General features: G+C 45.6%; 1 protein-coding gene across 1 annotated transcript in view; it reads left to right on the top strand.

The window, feature by feature from the left end:
* Positions 1-23,904, top strand: part of LOC122816679 (cytochrome b-c1 complex subunit 2, mitochondrial) — a 475,154-nt gene that overhangs the window by 123,263 nt on the left and 327,987 nt on the right. The window contains exon 5 of the mRNA XM_044089644.1: positions 339-395. Coding sequence (XP_043945579.1) covers positions 339-395 — 57 coding nt within the window. The remainder of the gene's footprint in view (positions 1-338; positions 396-23,904) is intronic.

The raw sequence follows: 23,904 nt of genomic DNA, 5'->3' as shown, positions 1-23,904 counted from the left end.
CATGTTTTATACCCCTGACGTCATGGAAGAAGGGACAGCAACCGACGCAGGACCCAAGACTTCATTAATCAGGCTGACTGAGGGCTTACCTGCAAGCAGATAACCCAAATGTAATGACTGTAACAGTGAATACACTAACATCTACAGTTATGGTAAGTGTACACAACTGTACTTTAGTTGACCAGACCAGTGTTTAGTGGTCACCTGTAAAAATAAACATTTAAGCCTTAATTAAGTTAACAGAAGCAATGAAAACTTTTTCTTTCTTTATGTAACTGCAAATAAATGAGAGAAAATGTGCTGAATTTGTAATGTTCACTTTTGTTTTCTTTTACTAGTGTGACGACTACTAGAGAAAATATGGTCTACACAGTGGGTTGCATGCGGGATTATATGTGAGTACAAGGTTTAATTTATCAAAATTTTAATTGCATTATTTAACTTATAATATGCCTAATTACCTTTAGCTATTGTTAGGGTTATGTTTCCATCTTTATTCTTTGTAAACTGCTCACAGAAGTTGTATGAAAATCTTTTTGTGTGGATTTTTTTTTGTACTTTTCTTGAAAGCCATTTTTCTGATTTTTTTTTTTTTTTTTTTTTTTTTTTTTGTAAGGAAGTTATTTCTGAATTCATGCAGCAGCATGCAAAAGGGGAAGACTGTAAATGTTCATAATTGTGATCACCACTACAGTAGCCTAAGCCGTATGGGTTATATCCTGCATAGGGCATATCTGACCAGCTTTCAAGGCTATTGGGCTCCTTCCACATCTCCAAAACGTTGGTCAACTTGAGATGAACTAATAGATTTGGGCACAAAGCTCTTCAGAGATTTCCGGCTGTTGAAAAGAGTGCTTTTGTAGGCTTTTGAGGCTCGACAGTTTGCTATTTGGCAGTTGGTGCAATGGGTTAATTCTGTGAGCTGTAGATGTTAGTGTTTCACTGTTGCAGTCCTAACAAATGGGTTATCCGGCTACCGGTAGCCCTCAGTCGGCCAGAATACCAAAGGTAAGTAAAAATGACGTCGGTTGCTGTCGGTTGTTAAGGACGTCAGGGCGTCTGATACAAAAGGAGGCAGCCACCGTCACTTTCTCAGTCTTCCTTGCTGCGGAGCCCGAAGCAGAAGCTTTTCATGCACGAGTGCCGGTCGGCAGTTTACATTTGTTGGTTTCCGACTACAAAAGTTGAAGTCTACTACAGTTAAGTACCCCATTGGGGATCCTCTTTTCTTGCCTTAACGAATGTCCGAAAAAGTTAATAATTACCTTACCTGTGGAAAGCAGATTCCCCATAAAGATTTTCATTCCTATTGCATTATTTGTTTAGGCCTTGACCACGACATTCCCAAGTGTGATCGCTGTGCCTCCTTTAATCCACGTACTATCCATTGTCCAAGATTTTGGCTAGGCATTTTGCAGTCTGGCCTAAGTTTGTTGGTATGGCGTCCGCCGGTCTTCAGGCTTCGGATGATGTTCATCGTGCTGTGCTGCTGCAGTCATCACACTTGGGTTATCCTGCCGTCAGGTGGTCCCGCAGTTGGCCAGAATTCCAAAGCCTTGGTCCGGCGTCGGTTGCCGTCGCTTCTTCCCTGACGTCAGAGCGGCAGGGGTATAAAAGAGGCAGCTGACGCCATTTTCTTCAGTCTTTCTTGCCGCGCGGTGCCCGAAGCAGAAGCAGTTCACAAGTGCTGGTCGGCCAGCTCCTGAGATTTCCAAACAGAATTTCAGCCGAAGTCTTCTATAAAGCCAAGTACCCCGTTGGGGAAACTTTTTTTTCTTGCCACAGACCGATGTCAGACAAAGTTAATAATTGTATTTCTTGTGGGAAGGAAATACCTCATAAGGATTTTCATTCATATTGTATTCCTTGCCTAGGCCCAGACCACGACGTCTCTGGTTGTCGGTTTTGCGCTAGGTTCAATAAACGCACTATCAAGCGTCGGGCTGATACCGCCCGACATTATTTTGGTAGAAGATTCAATTATATTATGTCGTCGGAGCAACCGACATCAGCTATGCTCAAAAAACGCAAAGGCAAAGACAGGCAGCCAAGGCCTAGACCAGATACCGAGGTCTCAGTTAGGCCTGCCGCCGGATCCCCGGTACTCGGTGAGGCATCTATGCAGCCCCTGGCTACCGCGGATTTAGAATATACGACTACCTCTCAGACAGAGACTACCGGGCCTCTGGAGCCCGATCCTCCTCAACACGCGGACACCAGCCCGGCCGGCGATCCAGATACTAGGGACAGGCCTTCGGCTTCCGAAGGTGTATTTAAACCGACTACTCTCTCGGTATAGTCCTACGCGAAGCTTAAAGCGACTAAGGTTAAAAAAACGGCTCCACAGACTAACACGCAGGCCCCTATGCCTAAAAAACAGATGCTCAAAATGGCGGAGGACCTGTTCTCCCTTATCAGAGGTTCACAGCCCCCTCCTGACAAAAGGCCTAGACTGGAGGAAGAATTCCCTCCTTCCGACCAGGAATCCACTTCCTCAGCAGACTCACAGGAACAGGATTACCCCTTCCCTTCCTACAAAGACTCAGATGCTGAAGAGTCTATCCCCTCTGTTTCTCCTCCTGAGGACTTTTCTTTTGGGGAAACCCTGCACACCATGAGAGAGCATTTCCACTGGGAAGGCCAAGATTATTCTGATTCCAAGAAAAGACTCGGTGAGTTTCTTCTCCTTCCTCAGCATAGACCCCTAGCTATCCCTCCAGTTTTAGACATTCTGGAGGATGTTTATAATGAATCCAGTCTAAATCCAGATTCATTACCACCAGCACCAGCTAAGCCAGACAGATACTATCGAGTTCCTGACTCTCACAAGTTTTTGTATAAAAGCCCTCCTGCAGACCCAGAAACCATTTCCCAGGGTCCCAAAGGGGTTAAGGCATCTACAGCTAAGAATCCACTACCTGCAGAAAGAGATTTCCAGGGCATTAGAAAGATGGGGGAAAAAGGTGTACACGTCTGCCACTTTGGCCATGAGGGCATTAAACTGCCAATTCCACATGATTAAATACCAGCAGTACCTGCTTACTCAGTTAAAACAGAAAATGATCCCTCAAGCAGATCAACCAGATTTCAAAGAGATGCAAGATTTGCTACATGTAGCAGAACAGGTGGGAAAATATACCCTACAATGTGGCTTTGATTCTTTAGTGGCCTCATGTAGAGTAGCTGTTACAGGGTCTGTGATACGTAGACATGCTTGGCTAAAAGAGCAAACTTTACCAGAACATGTCATAGCAAAGCTACTGGATGCTCCACTGCAAAAGGATGCGTTATTTGGTGTCAAAACAGAGGAGGTTTTAAAGAAAATGGAAGAGAAGGCAAAATCAATGCAAACAGTTAAAGATTTTTTACAGGTGCAACCTCCTCGCTTCAGCAGAAACTGGCCATCAACTGGTCCTTTCCTGCTTCAGACAGACCCCAAAGGGGCAGGTACAGACGCCCTAGGGGTAGAGGCCAGTCACAAGGTTCCTTCAGGCCTAGACAATGGCAAGCAACAACTCAAAGAGGGGGAAGACGACAGATCTCAACCCTTCAGGAAGCAAACTTAATGACTTTCCTCTTCGCCTGCCAAGCAAAATTGCCCAGGCAGCACCTATAGGAGGAAAACTGGCTCTTTTTACACAAAACTGGCACATCATAACAAAGGACAAATGGGTTCTGGATATTATTACCCGAGGCTACAGATTTCTTTTTCACACTTTACCACGGATGAGAGGCATGCCAAATCTGCCAACAAGCCAATGGGCAGAGGCACAAAGACAAGTTACAGCTCTCATGGATATGAAAGCAATTTAAAAGGTACCTACCAAAGAGCAAGGCCAAGGGTTTTGCTCAAGACTGTTCCTAGTACCAAGAAAGGACAAAGCCTGGAGACCCATCTTAGACCTTTCAATTCTAAACACTTACCTGGAGATACCCAAATTCAAAATGCTCACACTACAGCAGCTTCTTCCCATGCTGGGCAAGGAGTCTTGGCTGGTAACGTTGGACCTCCAAGAGGCATACCTGCATGTCCCTATCAGACAAGATTGCAGAAGATACCTCAGATTTTTGACAGGTACAACGCATTATCAATTCTCTGCATTGCCCTTTGGCTTATCTACTGCACCCAGAGTATTCACAAAATGCCTGGCATCAGTAATTGCATATTGCAGACAACGAGGGATACAAATTTATCCATATCTGGACGACTGCCTGATCCAAGCGGACAGACATCCTACTACAGCATCTGAAGTTAGTAACAGAGTTGCTAAGTTGCCTAGGGTACACAGTAAAAAAAAGAAGTCAAAACTAATACCCTCACAAGAAATAATTTTCCTGGGTGCCAGCTTGAATACAACTGCCCAGATGGCTTACCTCACGCCAGACAAGCAAAAACAACTGGTTCAATACTTACTTCAAAAAGATGGCAACGTTTACCCGGCTCACTGCAAGGAAATTCCTGCAGGCATTGGGGTACATGGCATCCTGCATTCAGCTGATTGCATATGCAAAGCTGCATATGAGAAAACTACAATGGTACCTAAAAAGTGTATGGTCCCAGCACAGACACAGCCTCGAAGCAAGTATACCTTTCATTCCCTGCCTTCAAAAAGAGTTTCTATGGTGGGCTCAAGCATGCCAAGCAAACAAGGGTCTCCCTTTTGTCTTGCCTCCAGCAAAACAAACCTTGACAACAGATTCATCGGACTACGCCTGGGGTGCACATATGGAAGGACAATGCATACAGGGCAAATGGTCTGCAAACCAAAGGCATCTGCACATCAATCAAAAGGAGATGCTAGCTGTACAAAATGCACTAACAGCCTTCAAAGGCCTCTTGCATCCAGGACAGCTTCTAATAAGGACGGACAACAACACAGTAATGTGGTACATAAACAAACAAGGATGACGCACTCCTACCCATTATGCAGGCAGGCAATGGCCTTGTGGAACACAACATTAACTTACCAAGTACAATTGCAAGCACAATTCCTGCCAGGAAAGGAAAACATATTGGCAGACGAATTAAGCAGAAATTTAACAGATCCTCACGAGTGGAGACTACACCCACAAGTTTTTGCAATGATAATTCAAAGATGGGGACCACCAGACCTAGATCTGTTTGCCTCAACCAGCAATTGCCAGCTACAAAAATTTTGCACAAGGGCTTATCATCCCCTGGCCTGGAAAGTGGATGCCCTATCATTCATTTGGGCAGCATGGTCAGTCTACGCCTTCCCCCCTCTGCCTCTACTGACCAAGGTACTACTGAAAGTCAGATCAGACAGACCACATATGATCCTCATTGCTCCGGACTGGCCACGTCAGCACTGGTACCCACTACTACGAAACCTGACTCAAGTCTCCCATGGATCTTACCGCAATTCCCCAAGCTCTTAACTCAATAAATCTCTCAGATCCTTCACAGTCAACTCAGGACCTTAAACCTAGCTGCATGGAAGATACCTTAAATTATCAATCAACACTTCTCTCAAAGGACGTCCTGAATGTCATTCTGGAGGCCAGGAGGCCCAGCACCAGAAAAACTTATTCAGACAAATGGAAACGATTTTCTGCATGGAACCAGGCCAGAGGTCTAGATCCTAGCATCCCAAGCATTCCACAAATACTCCAATATTTATCTGAGATGCTACACAAAGGACTTTCATTTTTATCTATAAAGATCCATGCTTCAGCAATTTCAGCTCAATGTGATACGGATCCTCCCATCTTCTCTCACCCTTTACTAAGGCAGTTTCTCAGAGGAGCAAAAAACATGACCCCCCCAGGAAACCACCAACTCCATCTTGGGATCTAAATTTTGTGCTAGAAAAACTGACGCTACCTCCTTTCGAACCAGCCTTTTCAGCAGATCTACAATACTTATCATGGAAAACAGCTCTGCTGCTGGCTATCAGCTCAGCACGCAGGGTCTCAGAACTGCAGGCACTTATGGCAGTGGAACCTTTCCTCATCTTCCATCAGGACAGAGTGTCTTTACGAACCAACCCTTCCTTCCTTCCTGCCAAAGGTAGTTTCCAGTGTGGCTCTCAATCAGACCATACACTTGCCCACCTTTTATCCAAACCCAGAATAAAGGGGAAAGACTCCTTCACTCTTTGGACATTCACAGAAAGTTGCGTTACTATTTGGACAGGACAAAGGCCTAAAGAAAATCTGACCAACTATTTGTATCCTATGCAGCAGCTGCAGAGGGAAAGCCTATTTCCAAGCAGACCATCTCCAAATGGGTGGCACATTGTATCCGCTTTTGCTACTCTCACCATGGGAAACCAGTGCCTGCTAATATTAGGTCTCATTCTACCAGGGCTACAGCAACCTCAGCAGCCTTCCTCTGAGGAGTCCCAACAAAGGACATTCTGGAGGCAGCCACCTGGAGTTCAGTGCACACTTTCACCATGGAGTTCAGTGCACACTTTCACCAAACATTACCACCTTCCACTATACTCAAAGACCAGAGCTGGCTTTGCCACTGCAGTCCTGCAGGGCATCTTAGCTGCACCTAACCCAGTATAGCTCCTACCACCCAACCATAGCTTTGGGACTCTACCCAAGTGTGATGACTGCAGCAGCATAGCACGATGAACATAGTACAGTTTTGTACCTACCATAAATGTAGATGTTCGAGTGGTTATGCTGCTGCAGTCCAGGTTACCCTCCCTCCATCCCCACTTCCTAACAGGGATTTCTTTTATCTACAGGTACATCTACCTTCTGGATGCATGTTCTATATGGTGTATTTGCTTACAACTACCACTATTGTTTTTTCCTCTAAGGTATGGTTTGCAAGCCACTTATTTTGCCTTTTTAGATTGGGGCACCTGACATCTGGGGCAAGAAAAACTGAAAAAATGGCATCGGCTGCCTCTTTTATACCCCTGCCGCTCTGACATCAGGGAAGAAGTGATGACAATCGACGCCGGGCCAAGGCTTTGGAATTCTGGCCGACTGCGGGACCGCCTGACGGCAGGATAACCCAAGTGTGATGACTGTAGCAGCATAACCACTCTAACATCTACATTTATGGTAGGTACAAAACTGTACTTTCCGAAGAAACATAAGGATAAGGACCGCGACAGGCCTCAGAAAGCCAAGTCCTCGAATGAGGTTAAGTTGGTAGTCAGTCAGGCGGTAGCCAGTGAGACGCCTTTGCAGTCCCCGCAGTCCGCAGATGTACAACCGCAGGCCTTGTTTGAGTCCGAGTCCCTTAGGACTTCAGCCTCCATTTTTGCCTTCCGACCTGTCGCCGGTCACCTCTTCTGCTGGAGCCAGAGCCACTAAGTTGACTCCGGTGTCTGAGGCCTCCATTTTGAATTCTGACAGCAAGCTTCTTCCTTCAACCTCTGCCACAACTTCGGCAGTTGCCAGGCCTCCCGAATCCTTCAGGCTTGCAGGTAAATAGGTAAATCTTCCATTCGTAAGCCTGTGAAAAGGCAGGCTCCATCTTCTTGTTCCCCTCACTCCCAAATGGTTAAAATGGCTAATTATTTGTTGACTCTTATTTGGGGTTCTCAGCCTCCTCCTTCTAAAAGGAGTTAGGGATGTTTCCCCTGAGGCTTTGTCCTGCTCAGGTTCTGATTCTTCCACTTTTCTGCTGATGAAGAGGAATGTTCTTAGGCTTTTTCTCCTTTTGAGGATTCAGATGCAGAGGAGTCCATCCCTTCAGCCTCTCCTTCAGAGGATTTCTCTTTTGGTGATACTTTAAATACCCTCAGAGAACATTTTAAGTGGGAAATTCAAGATTGTCCCCAGTCCAAGAAAGTGATTTGGGAGTTTCTGGATTTACCTCGGCATAGGCCTCTTGCTATTCCCCCTGTGTTGGAAGTTGTTGATGATGATTTTCTGGAAAATTCTTTGTCTCCTAATTCGGTTACTCCTGCTCCCAGGAAACCTGACAGGTTCTATAGAGTCCTTGATTCTCGTCTGTTTCTTTTCAGAAATCTGCTGGCAGATCCAGAGGTTATTTCTCAGGGCCCTAAAGGAGTTAAGGCTACTGTTACCAGGAATCCTGTTCCCTCTGATAGGGAATCTAGGAACCTAGATAGGTGGGGCAAGAAGGTTTATACCTCTGCCACCCTAGCTATTAGGGCTACCAGTTGTCTATTTCATATGCCTAAGTACTAGCAGCACACCTTGGAGGCGATTAAGTCTAGGATAGCAAGTGGACCTCTTTTGGCAAAGAGTAAAGACATGCAGGATTTACTGAATTCAGCCAGTCTGGTCAATAAGCATTCTTTACACTGTGGTTTTGACATCCTTGAGGCCTCCAGCAAGGCTACGGCTACTGGATTTGTTATTAGAAGGCACGCTTGGCTCAGGGAACAGCCTCTTCCAGAACCTGTCAAGGTTAGGCTTTTGGATGTACCTTTGCATAAAGACTGTCTTTTTGGCAGCAAAGCAGAGGAGGTACTGCAGAAGATGGAGGATAAGGCCAAGTCCATGCAAACTGTTAAGGATTTTCTGCAAGTTCAACCCCCTCGCTTTAGCAGGAATTACCCTTCCAAGAGTTGGACCTTTCCTGATACCAGCAGATAGAACCATTCCAGGACTAGAGGTTACAAATCTTCTAGGGGGCTACCCTTCAAAGGTCTAGGCATTGTCAGGCTTCCACTTCTAAAGGAGGAAGCTCCAAGCCTGCATCTCAGTCAAAACACTCTCAATGACTTTTTACAGCTTCTGCCTGTTCTTGCTTGCCGGGAGAGTCCTTTAGGGGGAAGGTTGGCCCTTTTTGCAGATGTCTGGGCCACTTTCACAGACGACAAATGGGTGCTCAGAACGGTGTCCCTAGGGCACAAGTTTTCTTTTCGCACCTTCAAACCAAAGGGCAGAAGTAGATGAACAAATTTTGTCTCTCTCATCTGGGAGCAATAGAATCAGTCCCTGCTCAGCAGGTAAGCCAGGGCTTTTATTCCAGGCTTTTCCTAGTTCCAAAAAAAGAAGGCACCTGGTGTCCTATCCTGGATCTTTCCATTCTGAACTCTTTTCTAATAATTCCAAAGTTCAAAATGCTCACTCTACATCAGTTGCTACCACTTCTAGAAAAGGATTCCCGGCTGGTAACCTTGGATCTCGGAGGCTTATCTGCACATTCCTATCAGGGAAAGTTGCAAGCAGTACCTTTGTTTCAGAGTGGGCGAGCAACATTACCAATTCTCTGCGCTGCCCTTTGGCTCATCTACTGCTCCGAGTCCCTGATCCCAGTCATTGCCTTTTGCAGGCAAAAGAAAATTCAGATTTACCCATACTTGGACGAATGTCTGATTCAAGCAAGTTTTCAGGAACAGCTATTAAATAATCTGGAATTCGTAAAGACTCTTCTCTGTTCCCTGAGTTACACAAAATCGAAAGTGGTGCCATCCAAGGAGATAACATTCCTGGGAGCGAGTCTGAACACAGCCGCCCAGATGATATATCTCACCCAGGAGAAGCAGACAACTCTTTCAGTTTACTTCAAGGACTTGGCAAGCCTGTCCCAGCTCCCTGCAAGGAAGTACCTACCTGCAAGCTCTGGGATTCATGGCATCTTATTTTCTCATGATTCCATATGCAAGACTGCATATGAGGAAATTGCAATGATACCTCAAGAACATTTGGTGTCAGCACACACAGGACCTGGATACGATGATTCCTCTGCTTCCATCTCTGCAGATGGAGTTTCTATGGTGGGCAACAGCCTGTCTACAAAACAAAGGCATGCCTTTTCGGACACCTCTTGTCAATCAAGTTCTGACTACAGACTCATTGGACTACGCCTGGGGAGCACACCTGAATGGCAGATGCATACAGGGATGTCAGTTTCTTTCAGGAAGGAATGTTTTGGCAGACCAGTTGAGCAGGCAAACCCTGGATCCTCACGAGTGGCAGCTGAACAGAGTAGTCTTTTACAGCATCATTCAACATTGGGGCACTTCTCCGATGGATCATTTCTCCTACCCAGGCAACTATCTGCTACCTGTCATTTGCACCAGACAGTAGCAGAGCAGAGCCTGGAAAGTGGATGCTCTGTCCTTTCCTTGGACGTTGCTATCAGTGTACGCCTTCTCTCCTCTTCTTCACAGAGTATTAGTGAAGATCATGGACGAACGTCCAAGGACTATTCTCATAGCTCCGGACTGGCCCAGACAGCATTGGTATCCACTGCTTCACAGTCTCTCCCATCTTCCTCTGAAGCCAGATCTTTTGGTTCAGGAAAGGGGAAACATTCTACATCCTCATTTTCAGTCTCTCCATTTGGCAGCATGGCTCATTGTATGACTCCTTCCCTGTCTTCCTCCCTTTCCCAACAGGTGATTGACTTGCTGAGGGAAGCCAGGAGGCCTAGCACTAGAAAATCCTATGCTGGCAAATAGGAAAGGTTCTCTCGATGGATGCAGGCTAGAGGGGAGTCTGCTTCTCAACCTACCCTTCCTCTGATCTTTGAATACCTGGCTGATGTTCTTAGTTTTTCACTGTTGCAGTCTTTACATTTGGTTAATCCGCTGGCAGGTTGCCTTCAGTCAGCCTGAATAACAAAGTCTTGGGTCCTGTCGGTTACCGTCTCCTCTTCCATGACGTTAGGTAGTCAGGGGTATAAAATATTCAGACCGACTGAGTGCAGCCTGCCAGCAAATTATCCAAATGTAATGACTACAACAGTGAATACACTCGAATATCTACATTTATGGTAAGTGTACACAACTGTACTATTTGCTTCAGGGTGGTCTTACTTTTTCCTCTATCAAGATCCATGCTTCAGCCATCTCTGCGCATTATCTCTAGCCCTTGATGCTGTTGGTTCCTCCCCCTTTTTTTCTCTGGGCTTTGGTAGTCAACCCATTTGTTAGGACTGCAACAGTGAAACACGATGAACATAGTACAGTTGTGTACCCTTACCATAAATGTAGATGTTGGTGTCTTCACTCTTGCAGTCCTGGTTTCCATCCCTCCTTCCCCCTTTTTGTGGTCCTCTCCTATTCTTTTTTTTCCAGAGGTACAGGCTTAATTTGTTATTTGTCACATTGGTTTTTGATTTAAGCCTTATTTTCTGGGGGCTCCTTACTGTTATAGCAAGAAAGACTGAGGAAGTGACGTTGCCTGACTCCTTTTGTATTGGACGCCCTGATATCCTTTACAACCGACAGCAACCAACGTAATTTTTACTTACCTTTGGTATTCTGGACGACTGAGGGCTACTGGGAGCCGGGTAACCCATTTGTTAGGACTGCAACAGTGAATACACTCTGTACACAACTGTACTTTCCTGTGAATACATGGTTTGATTCCTCAGCACTCATTTGCCAATTGTGTGACCTTAAGCAAGTTACTTAAGACGGTGCAGAGAATGTGACCCAGGCACCACAGTGATTACCTGGACTACAGGTCTAGTAATTATCTGTGAATCTAATGTTATTCCATTGCTGGGCGGATATGTTCCCATGGTGAAGGTGGACTTCCACTTTTCTGCTATTACAGTAAATTTATTTTCACTGTAAAAGAATAATTTTAAGCTAGGAAATTAAGTGTTTTTGTTGAGTGTTCTGCAACTTTTATATATATTTTTGTTTTGTTTAAAACTACTTTTTTGTGGTGAAGCTGTTTAAATTTTTGGGGGGCTAGGGTAAGTGCTTTTGCCTGTGGTTTTGCTGTGAAAGTTATTTTTATATCTTGTCTGTTTTACCAACTGTTGTTGATAAGCTTCCTTAGAATAGGGCAACTTTTTCTGCTTGACCAATGGAAAACATACCCACTCCTCAGTTGTGCCCTTTTCCAGCCACAAAAAGATTGCTATGCCCTTTGCCACTACTGCAGGTGGGTGACTCTGTGGTGGCTAAAGCCAGCTCCTCCTATCCCTCTGGTGTCCCTTCAACACCCATGGACTAATGGTTACCTATGTCCTCCATGGCTGTAGGTGTGCCTTTAGTGAACAAGAGAGAGAGACACTTTTCGGTTATGGAAGGAGAGAAGGTGAGTCTCAACAAGAATGCTGTGCTTGTCCATGTGGAGGTCTTCCTTGGCAGTTTGAATTCTGCTTCTTAAAAATTGTCGAACCCAAAATCTAAACCTGTATATTCTCCTATTTCAGTTACTCTGGACATGAATAATTTAGTATGCTTAGCTCAGGGTTTATTGCAGAATCTTGATCCTTTTTTAAGACTGTTTCTGGTTAGAGCAAAAGGGATTCCTCATTTTTCCCTGAAGAGATTCAAGAGATTGAACCTGTGGGGGGGAATGCGAAAGGACAAATACAGTTTGTCGTCTTAGATTTCTAATTCAGGCTCCGAGGAGAGTATGGTATCTGATTAATCACTGTGAAGAATTCTCTTTCTCTGGTGCTATTTTCTAGGATTAATCAGTCTTTTCAGTGGGAAAACAATGATTTTTTTTTTTCAAAATCCCTAAACAAAATTATGATTTGGTATAACTGGAATTTCCAGGACTTCTCTTTCTCCAGTTCTGGTTACCTTGGAAGGGTGATTTTGTTACAGTCTGTAATTTCCCGGGCAGTTGTCCTACTACCCTTAAAAAAAGCAGATGGTTCCGAAGTCCTTCTAAATTTTTATACACTAACTTCAGACATGATCCAGTAGCTATTGCCTTAGTGAATCCAGCTGCTGTTAAACATGAATCCCTCTGCTTCTGACAAGGATGGGAAGGAATTCTTTGGGGAAGAAGTATTTGGTAAGTTTGGGGGGGGCTGTATGTTTCTGCAATTTTGTTTTCAGCCTTTTCATTTGGCAGACTCCTATGTTGAAGTTTATTCTGGTTAACTGTGAAAGTAGGAGGAATGTTTTGGCATAATTTTCTTCCTGTGAGGAGAAATCTGTTTTTTATCTAATTTAATTTCTTCTGTTTCACAAGTCACTACTCGTTGCTTGCAATGAACGTATAACTCTGAGCATGCCATGTTCAGGTCTGCTGCCACTGGAACTGTTTTGAGGTTTGCCTGGCTGCATTTTTCAGACTCCCTCCTCCCCCGAAGATGCTAAGAAAAAAATGTTGATTCCTCTGTTGAGATGGGATAGAAAACTAGTGTTTAAGCCTTCTGCTGCTGAGTTCATCGGGTGTGATGAGAGAGGAAAGCTTACTCCAGTAATCTCCCCGATTTTTCAGGCTTCTCTTAAAATTTTGAAGGGATTCTTCGCTCACTTGTCTAACTTCAGCAAAAAAGCAAAACAGACTTCCCAGCACAATGCTGGTAAATTTAAACATTTAAAAAGCCATGGCAGGGAGATTCCAAAAAGAAAACGGCAACATTTCAGAACAAAGCGGTCCAGTAAGTCAGAACTGTGTATATGAGGGACCACCGTGAAAAACTTTTCAAAAGCAAACTTCACGTTACTTAAGACCAAGGTGGGAAGATTCAAAGCCCCCATGCTAAAGGATAACGCTGTCCAAGCTGCAAAATCCTTTACTAATGCACTCTACGGGCACCAACAAGATTGCATGGATCGTGCTATCCCAAACAAAACAAAGACTCACTCCTCCAAGAAAAGGAAACCAGTCTGGTGGACCCCTGCCATAAATGAGCTATACAATAGAAGGGAGGAAACTAGTACAGAAAAGAGTAAAATCCCAAGAAGTGAAGACATCCCTGATCGGTATTTGCAAGAAACTACGTTCCCTCATAAAATCATCCAAGGCTAGCTTCAAAAGAAAAATTGCCATGGACTCCAAAGATAACCACAAGGCATTCTTAAGCTATGTCAAGAATTTAACTGGCAATTCTCAGATCTGGTCGAAGTTCGTGCAGAATGACACAAAATACATTGAACCAACCGATATAGCCAACATCCTGGCAGACTGGTTCAGTGCAAACTTCACCCCCCCCACCCCCAAAAGGGCCCATAACTATACCAGAAGAATGTAGTGCCCCTGAAATCACAAACACTCCGGTTAAAACAGCCCTCTCCAAAGCCAAAAACACAGCATCAGTGGGACCGGACGGTGTCCCAGGCTGCGTCCTACACGAGCTCAAAGATTAACTAACCCCTCACCAAAACACACTGTTTAAACTCAGCCTCTCCACAGGCTACGTGCCCACAGAGTGGCGGACATCAATGGTTATTCCACTCCACAAAGGTGGAGCCACAACGGACCCCAGGAACTATCGCCCTACGAGTCTGATTAGCTTGGTCTGCAAATCTATGGAGCGCATCATCATGGATCTCATTAACCGAGACATCGGAAACCTCCAAACACTGGACCCTACCCAGTTTGGCTTTTTTAAGTGTAGATCATGCCTCCTAAACATGGTGGACTTTTTTTTGAGACCGTTACCAAGTTTATAGATGAGGGAAAGGTGGTTCACACAGCCTACCTAGACCTCGCAAAGGCCTTCGATACCATTCCCCACTCTGGTATTATAGACAAGCTCACCAGCCTGAACATAAACCCCTACATTACGAGATGGGTTGCCAACTGGCTCATGGACAGAACCCACATGGTAAGTGTTGCGGGAGCTAAGTCTGACTCTAAACCGGTTACAAGTGGTGTTCCCCAGGGCTCGGTCCTAGGATCCCTCCTGTTAGTCATATACTTCTCAGAGGTGCAGGCAAGCACAGGAGGACTATGGCTGGCCAAGTTTGCAGACTACTGCAAACAAGGGGCTATAATTGACTCTCCGGCTAACACAGACATCCTCCAAAAGGGTCTCACTGAGACAGATACTTTGTGTCAAAACCATGGTCTGAAGCTAAATGCCAAAAAGTGTATAGTCCTCCCCTTTGGAAAAAAACAAAGTACCCACAAACTACCACATAGGTGGTAGCCCCCTAAATACAGAAGACGTAATAAGGGATCTGGGGACCCAAGTAGATAGTAACCTCTCCTTTGATAATCACATTGCCAAAGTGGTTAGAAACTCCTATGTGGCCAACCTAATCACAAAAGGGTTTGCATCCAGATCGAAAGAGGTCATTGGGCCCCTGTACGCATCACTCATCAGACCCATCATAGAGTACAATGCCCCATTTGGGATGTACCTTACAAGACACCTGCAACAACTGGAAAGACCACAGAAGTTCCTCACCAAGAGGATCACTGGCCTCAAGCAGATGCCCTGTGCAGCTCAACTGAAGAAACTCCAGCTGTACTCTGTTGCATACCGCCTACTCGGAGGTAATCTCTGCCTGACATACAAGGCCATGTCCAACCCAGAATTGATGGACATGCTCCACCTAAAGAAAACCATATCCCCTCGAGCCACACACTCCAGGGATCTAAACCTCACCACAACAATAAATAGGACGTGCTGGAGGGATAGATTCCTGTCCCAGAGACTTCCCATGCTCTGGAACAAGATTCCACTCTACATTAGGCAGAGCTCATCACTAACCCTCTTCAAGAGAAACCTTGACAAGTGGATGGGAAACAGAAAGTTTACCTTGGGGATCACTTCAATGGCTCTGCTGAACAGAGGCACAGGGAACTAATCTAAGGGGGTGGCAAAAGCCAACACATTCTGGCTAGGCTTATAAATGCTTTCGGGCAGATAGCCTAGTACCTACCTATGCCCACTTCCCACCCTAGCAGTATCTTAATCCTCCCTGATGGTCTGAACCTCCATTTCTCTTTGTGGCAACAGATTGTTTCAGACAGATGTGTTCTGAATATGGTCTGTCATGACTACATATAACAGTGGAAGGCTGTCCGTCCTTTCCGGGAGATTCCTGTGTATCTGCCAGATTAGACGTTTCTCTTTCTTCCTATGTAGTAGCACGTGGCATCACCGGGTGCAGTAGAAACTGCTCCTCTTCCTTTAAGAAAAGGATTTTATTCAATGATGTTTCTAGTGCCAAAGGCATTTGTTGGAGAACAGTTCTGGACCTTTTCATCCTGCACCAGTTTGTGATAGAGCCCATGTTCAAAATGCTGTTGCTTCAGTACTGATTACCCCTTCTTCCGAATTTGAATTACTTAGTGGTCCTAGATTTAAAAGATGCACATCATTACATTCCTGTTCATCTAGATTTCAGGTGCTTCTTAGGGTTTACTGGGTCTGGGTCACATTATCATTTCTGTGCTTTATACTTTGGGAATATCCACTGCTCCAGGAGTGTTCTCATAGTGTCTAGATCCTGTGATAACCCACTGCATATACTGTAGGGTATCCATATTTTTCCTTATTTAGACTCTGCTTATCTTTGCAGAGTCTTTTTCAAAGTGTCAGAGCTTCCCCTGCCTTGGATAGGGGATCTCCTACACAAGCTGGGATTCCAAAATAACATTTAGAAGTCCTTTCTGTTTCTTTCTCACAAAGTTTGTTTTTCTGGGGTGCCTGCTGGACACCGCAATACAAACAACCTTTTGTGTTGCAGAAAAAAATACATCTGTATTTAAATCTATTTCTGCAGTTATTCACCAAGATGTCTCCCTTGTCAAGGGAATTACTGAGGAGTTTGGGTCTCATGGCATCTGAAATTCTCATGACATTGCTTGCAAGATTCCACATAAGGATGAAATGGTATTTGAAATCTCTATGGTCCCAACATCAACACCCATTGACTTTTCCAAATTCTAGTTTGGGATTTGTAAAAAGAAAGACCGAGAAATGTGGTGCTTCCACGACACAGGGTCCAGGTCTTCCCTCTTGCCCAGCACAGTCTTTGCTTGAGGAGCAGTGTCAGTGGGGATAAAAGTACAAGGTCTTTGGAGCAGAAAAGACACACCAAAGCACATCAACACAAAGTACATATCAACTCTTTTAAACTCTCTCAGCTCTCTGAATCATCTATAGATGTACTTCGTGCTTCACTGTTGCAGTCATCAACTGTGGGTTATCCCTGCTGTGGTAGCTCTCGGCTGGCCCGAATACCAGAGTCAGTGTTTTTGTGCGCCAGCTGCTATTGCTTGTAGTCTGATGTCAGGTCATCAGTACTATAAAGCAAGGCAGCCGATGTCATTGTCAGTCTTTCTTGCCATGGAGCCCGTAACAGTATCAGTTCGCATGAGTGCCGGTCGGTCGCTATCAGAAGTCGAATTTCAGCAGAAAACATCTAAAGCCAAGTACCCCATTGGGGGACCCTTTTCTCTTGCTCTAACCGATGTCTGAAAAAGTTAACATTTGTCTTGCCTGTGGAAAGCAGATCCCACACCGAGACTTTCATTCTTACTACATCACTTGTTTAAGCCCAGACTACGACGTCCCTCATTGCCAGTTCTGTGCTCTCTTTAAAGTGAGACCCATTCGCTGTAGAGCTCTTTTTGTAGACAATTATTTTCGTATTCAGTCTTCGAATTCCGATAAGGCATCCATCATCCAACAATCCGCCGACATTCCGAAAAAACAGAGAGACAGGCCACACAAGGCTAAGCCTTCCGACGATGCTACCGCTAAGCTAGTCGTCAGTTCTCCATAATTCAGTCAGGTGCTTTCGCAGCCCCTGATGCCAGACTCGCTTTCTACACAGGCCTCTGCCGAGACCCTTCTGGAGTCCGGCATGCCGCAGAAATCCACTTCATCTATCAAGCCTTTGGCTGTCTCTGTCTCGGTTGGGTCCGGAGTCATGACGCAGGCAATGGCTTCTGAAGAGGCCATTCGCACTACTGATTCTAGAGCAAAACCGATGTTTTCTCTTCCGACTACCGTTTCTCTTAGACTGACAGATTCTCTCAGGCCTCGAAGCCAGGCCACTGCTAAGAAATCTGTTTCTAGCCACCATCTTCCCCCACCCCAAGATCAAATGCTTAAAATGGCGGAGGATCTCCTCTCTCTTATCCAAGATACTCAAGCCCCCACTCCAAAAAGGAAAAAGCTTCCTTCTTCAGACATTGACAGACCAAGAGTCTGACCAATGTGATTATTCTGCCTTTGAAGAGGAACAGCAGCCCTTAACTGTTTGAGGATTCAGATGCAGGGGACTCCATCCCCTCTGCCTCCCCTCCAGAGGACCTTTCCTTTGGGGAAACCCTTCACTCTCTCAGGGAACATTTTCACTGGGAATCTCAGGACTACCCACGGTCAAAGAAACGACTTGGAGAGTTTCTGGACCTGCCCCAGCACAGACCCCTGGCCATCCTACCTATTTAGAAGTGGTGGATGATGATTTCCTTGAATCCAGTTTAGCCCCTGATGCCCTTCCTCCTGCTCCAGCTAAACCTGACTGGTAGTACAGAGTACTGGAGTCTCACAAATACCTGTACAGGATCCCTGCTGCCGACCCTGATGTCATTACACAGGGATCCACAGGAGCCAAGACTAGTTCTGCAAGAATCTTCTCCCTTGTGACAGACTCCAGAGCTCTGGACAGATGGGGTAAGAAAGTATACACCTCTGCAATCTTGGCTGTCAGCACTCAGTTGCCAGTTCCATATGTTAAAATTTCAACAACACACTTTGGAACAATTAAAACAGAAGATTGCTACATCTCCTGACAGTGCCAACTCTAAAGAGCTGGCAGAAATTACTACACTCTGCTGGTCAAGTGGCCAAGCACTCTTTACATTGTGACTACGATGCCCTAGAAGACTCTAGCAGGGCAGCAGTGACAGGATCTGTTATTAAAAGACATGCTTGGCTGAAGGAACAACTTCTCCCTGATCATGTCAAGTCTAAACTTATGGATACACCCCTAGATAAGGAATGCCTGTTTGGAGAAAAAGCAGAAGAGGTGCTTAAAAGATGGAAGGCAAAGCAAAATCTATGCAAACAGTAAAAGATTTCTTTCAAGTTCAACGGCCCAGATTCAGCGGGAACTTCCCCTCTAAGCACTGGGCCTTCCCTGCACCCAGCAGACAGGGCCAAAGCAAGCTCCGCAGGGACAGGACATTCAGGCCCCTATCCCAGGGTCAACAAAGAAGCAAACAATGGACCACTTCCACCTCTAAGGCAGGGAGTTCTATGCCAAGCTTCTGTGGTAAGCACTCACAATGACTCTCCCTCCCCCCTCTGCCCTCCTTGCACTCCTTGCACTCATCTAAAACTAGGAGGAAGGCTCACCCTCTTAAAGGACAACTGGGTCTCTATAACCAAGGACCAGTGGGTATTAAAAATAATTTCTCAGGGATACAGATTCTCCTTCAGCGAACTCCCAATTCCAAGAGGGTACCCAGACCTCCCCCAAACCAGTGGGCACAGGCATTAAAACAGGTAAAAACACTAATATCCCGGTAGGGGGGGGTAGAACCTGTCCCTCTGGATCAAACAGGAAAAGTTTTTTTACTCTAGACTATTCCTTGTACCCAGAAAAGAGGGCACTTGGCACCCCATTCTGGATCTATCCAAACTACTTGGTGGTTCCCAGATTCAGAATGCTAACCTTGCAGCAGCTCCTGCCTATGCTCACACCAAATACCTGGCTGGTGACATTAGACCTAAAAGATGCCTACCTCCACATACCCATCAGGGAGTCATACAGAAAATTCCTGTGCTTCAGAGCAGGCAATTAGCACTTTCATTTCTCTGCACCGCCCTTTGGCTTATCTACTGCTCCCAGAGTGTTCACCAAATGCTTGGCCCCGGCTATAGCATTCTGCAGACAAAGAAATATACAGATTTACCCTTATCTGGACGACTGCCTCATTCAGCCGAACAGCAAGGAAAAGTTGCTCCAGGATCTTCTCTTTGTCAAAACATTTAACTTCCCTGGGGTTCACTATCATCGAGAAAAAAAATCAAACCAAAACCCCACCAGGAAAATTATTTTCCTGGGAGCTGTGCTAGACACAGCAATCCTTAGGACCTTCCTATCCCCAGAAAAGCAGAGTTTCCTGCCTCTATACTTTACCCATCTGGCTTCCAGAAGTCACCTCACTGCGAGGAAGTTCCTGCAAGTCATGGGATACATGGCATCTTGCATCCTTCTCATCGCTCTAGCCAGGCTTCACATGAGAAAGCTTCAGTGGTACTTAAAGAACCTTTGGTGTTGGCACTCTCAGTACCTAGAGATCACTCTCCCACTGATCCCTTGCATAAGGGACGAATTTCTCTCGTGGGCAGAGCCCTGTGCCATGAACAAGGGTCTTCCCTCATCCTCAGTCCTACCAGCCAGACTATCACCACTGACTTCTCAGACATAGCTTGGGGTGCTCACCTAGCAGACATGTGTACCCAAGGCCTTTGGAATGGCCAGCAACTTCACTTGCACATCAACCAGTAAGAAATGATGGCAGTGCAAAACACTCCAACTTACTTCCAACCCCTTTTTAGGCCTGGGGTCCTCCTTATAAAAGCAGACAACATCACAGTAATGTGGTACATCCAACAATCTTACCCCCTGTACAGGTTAGTCATGAATCTCACAGCCACCTCCATGGGACTACACCTCATTTGATTGCCCAGTACTTACCAGGGATCAACAACACACTGGCAGACCATCTAAGCAGAAGCCTTCTGGACCCCAACGAATGGCACCTCCACAGAGAAATCTTTCTGCAAAACACCCAGGAGTTGGGCACCTCAGAGGTGGATGCCTTGACTTTCCCCTGGAGCTCCCTCTTTGTGTACGCTTACCCTCCTCTACCCCTTATTCCCAAGGTTCTAATCAAAATAAGAGAGGAGAGACCAAAGGCCATCCTCATTGCTCCAGACTGGCCCAGACAGCATTGGTACCCCTTACTACGCAGTCTGACCTCACAGCCCTCGAAGCTGCTTCCCCTAAGGTCAGACCACTTGACCCTGGAGAGAGGGAAGGTACTGCACCCAGACCTACAGACTCTCAAACATTCAGCATGGCTAATACATTAAAAACTAACAAGAAGTCACTGTTAAGCAAACAGGTCCTGGACATCATCACAGAGGCCAGAAGGTCCAGCACAAGAAAATCTTATCCAGGAAAATGGAAAGATTCTGCTGGAAACAATCTAACAGGGGCAGTTCCTTCCAACCTTCCATCCCTCTCATCCTGGATTACTTAGCAGAGTTGCTCAATAGTGGCCTCTCCTCGTCTATTAAAATCCATGCATCAGCCATCTCTGCCCATTATGATTCAAGCCCACCCCTCTTCTCTCATCCTTTGATTAAGCAATTCCTCAGAGGGGCTTCTAATATCAGGCCTCCAAGAAGACCTCCTACTCCACCCTGGGACCTGAATTGTGTGTTATAGAAACTAACCTTACCTCCTTTCGAACTTGCTGCTTCAACGGAATTGCAATACCTCTCCTGGAAGACTGCCTTTCTACTAGCTATCACCTCAGCCAGAAGAGTCTCAGAACTTCAAGCTGTCGTGGCTGTAGACCCCTTCATAATTTTCCATGCAGACAGTCTCCCTGAGGACTACTCCTATCTGATATGACCCTTAACCAAGCCATACACCTTCCCCAGCCCTCAAAACAAGGGGGAAAGAATTCTGCACTCACTAAATGTGCACAGACAACTCTGATACTATCTGGACCGCACTAAGCCATTCAGAAAAACTGACCAGCTTCTGGTAAGCTTTGCCCCAGGGGCATCTCCAAACAAACCATTTCCAAATGGATTTCACATGTATCCATTTTTGCTACAGACTACATGGAAAACCCATCACTAAGTCAGTCCGTACCCACTCCACTACGGCTACCTCCACATCCACTGCCTTCCTCAGAGGAGTACCTACCCAGGGACATCTTGGAAGCGTCCACCTGGACCTCTGTCCATACCTTTACAAAACATTACCAGCTACCTCTGTTTTCTAAGTTTAGGGCAGGGTTTGCCTCTGCAATCGTGCAGGGCCTCCTGACCCATACCTAGGACTCTACCTACCCTTCAACCCTTGACCTCAGCTTTGGGAATGCTCCCACAGGTGGTGACTCCAACAGTGAGACACGAAGAACATAGTACAGTTGTGTACACTTACCATAAATGTAGATGTTCGAGTGTGTTCACTTTTGCAGTCTTGGTTTCCCTCCCTCCATCCTCCTTTTCACATCTTCCCCTAGGGGGACACAGGCTTTCCAAGGTGGCTGTTAGCCACCAGGACCACTACTCTCTTTTCCTTTGTGCTTCTGATGGGTTAGGGCAAGAAAAACTGATGTAATGACATCGACTGCCTTGCTTTATAATACTAACAACCTGATGTCAGACTACAAGCGACATCAGCCGGTGCACAAAAACATTGACTCTGGTATTCGGGCTGGCCGAGGGCTACCACAGCAGGGATAACCCACAGGTGATGACTGCAACAGTGAATACACTCTAACATTTATGGTAAGTGTGCACAACTGTAGTTTCCCAGGACCTACAGAGACCACCACCACAGTGATATGATATATTAACTAGCAAGGAGGAAACCTCTTTCCCTTTCTGCAGACTCCATCTGTGCATGGGATATAGCTCTGTAGCACAGTCTGATGTTCTTTGTGTTTCACTGTTACAGTCATTACATTTGGGTAATCTGCTGGCTGGTTGCCCTCAGTCGGCCTGAATTCCAAAGTTTTGGGTCCTGCGTCGGTTGCTGTCTCCTCTTCCATGACGTCAGATCATCAGGGGTATAAAACATGCAGCCGACGCCATTTTCTTTAGTCTTTTCTTGCAGCAGACGCCATTTTCTTTAGTCTTTTCTTGCCGCGCGGTACCCGAAGCAGAAGCATTTCGCAAGTGCCGGTCGGCCAACTACTGAAATATTCGAGTTTGAGTTTCAGAACCGAAGTCTTCACTAAAGTTAAGTACCCCATTGGGGAAACTTTTTTCATGCTCCATACCGATGTCAGAAAAAGTTAATAATTGCATTACTTGTGGGAAGCAAATACCTCATAAGGATTTCCATTTATACTGTATTCCTTGCCTAGGCCCTGATCACAAAGTGCCTGGCTGTCTGTTTTGTGCTAGATTTAACCAACGCACTATTAAGCGTCGGTATATTTTTGCCTCAAAGTATTTTGGAAACAGATTTAACTACCCTGAAATGTCATCGGATAGCAATCCGACTACCGGAGTACATAAAAAAACGCAAAGAAAAGGACAGAGAAAGGCAGTTGTGATCCAAAACTGATGAAGCTTCTCCTAAGCCAGTCGCAGGTTCGCCAGTACTCAGTGAGGTGCTTTCTCAGCCACTGATAACCCGCTACCTTCAAGTCGCAGGTCTCTACCGACACCCATGTGGAGTCCGGCATGCCGCAAGATACTCAAGGTATTGGACCGACGGATGTATCTCCCTCTGATGGGACCGGAGCCGCTGAGTAGGCACCGGCTTCTGAGGGTGTATTCAGACCTCAACATTTGTATATCAAACCGACGACAGCTGCAAAACCAAAGACAAAAGCAACTTCTAAAACTGACGCATGAGCCACGTGGACAGGCCTCTATGCCTAAAAAACAGATGACCAAAATGGCTGAAGACCTCGTTACCTTGATCAGGGGTACCCATCCCCCTCCAGACAAGAGGCCTAGGCAAGACACTGATTATGAATCTTCAGATCAGGTTTCTATTTCTTCTGATTCCTCTTCTGATCAGGAATTATCTATTCCTCCCTATGAGGATTCTGATGCTGAGGAGTCTATTCCATCTGTATCTCCTCCTGAGGATTATTCATTTGGAGAAACCTTGCATACTTTGAGGGAGCATTTTCACTGGGAGAGTCAAGACTTCTCAGAATCAAAAAAGAGGCTCAGGGATTTCCTTCTCCTCCCTCAGCACAGGCCTTTAGCCATTCCCTCTGTATTAGACATTGTGGATGATGTGTTTTCAGAGGCAAGCTTGACCCCTGACTCCTTACCTCTGGCTCCCAGCAAGCCTGACAGATATTACAGGGTCCTTGACTCACATAAATTTTTGTTTAGAAACCCTGCTGCTGATCCTGAAACTATTTCACAGGGTCCAAAGGGAGTTAAGGCCTCAACAGCAAAAAATCCTACCCCCTATGACAGAGATTCAAGGGCACTGGACAGATGGGGAAAAAAGGTTTATACATCAGCAACCTTGGCAATCAGAGCCTTAAACTGTCGATTTCTTATGCTTAAGTATCAACAACATGTTATGGGATTGCTGAAAC

This window comes from Protopterus annectens, chromosome 12.part0, assembly GCF_019279795.1.
Source record: "Protopterus annectens isolate FY-2018-M chromosome 12.part0, PAN1.0, whole genome shotgun sequence".
NCBI classification, from domain to species: Eukaryota; Metazoa; Chordata; order Ceratodontiformes; family Protopteridae; genus Protopterus; species Protopterus annectens.
The sequence above is the reverse complement of the archived record's forward strand: the minus strand, read 5'-3'. Positions and strand labels throughout refer to the sequence as shown.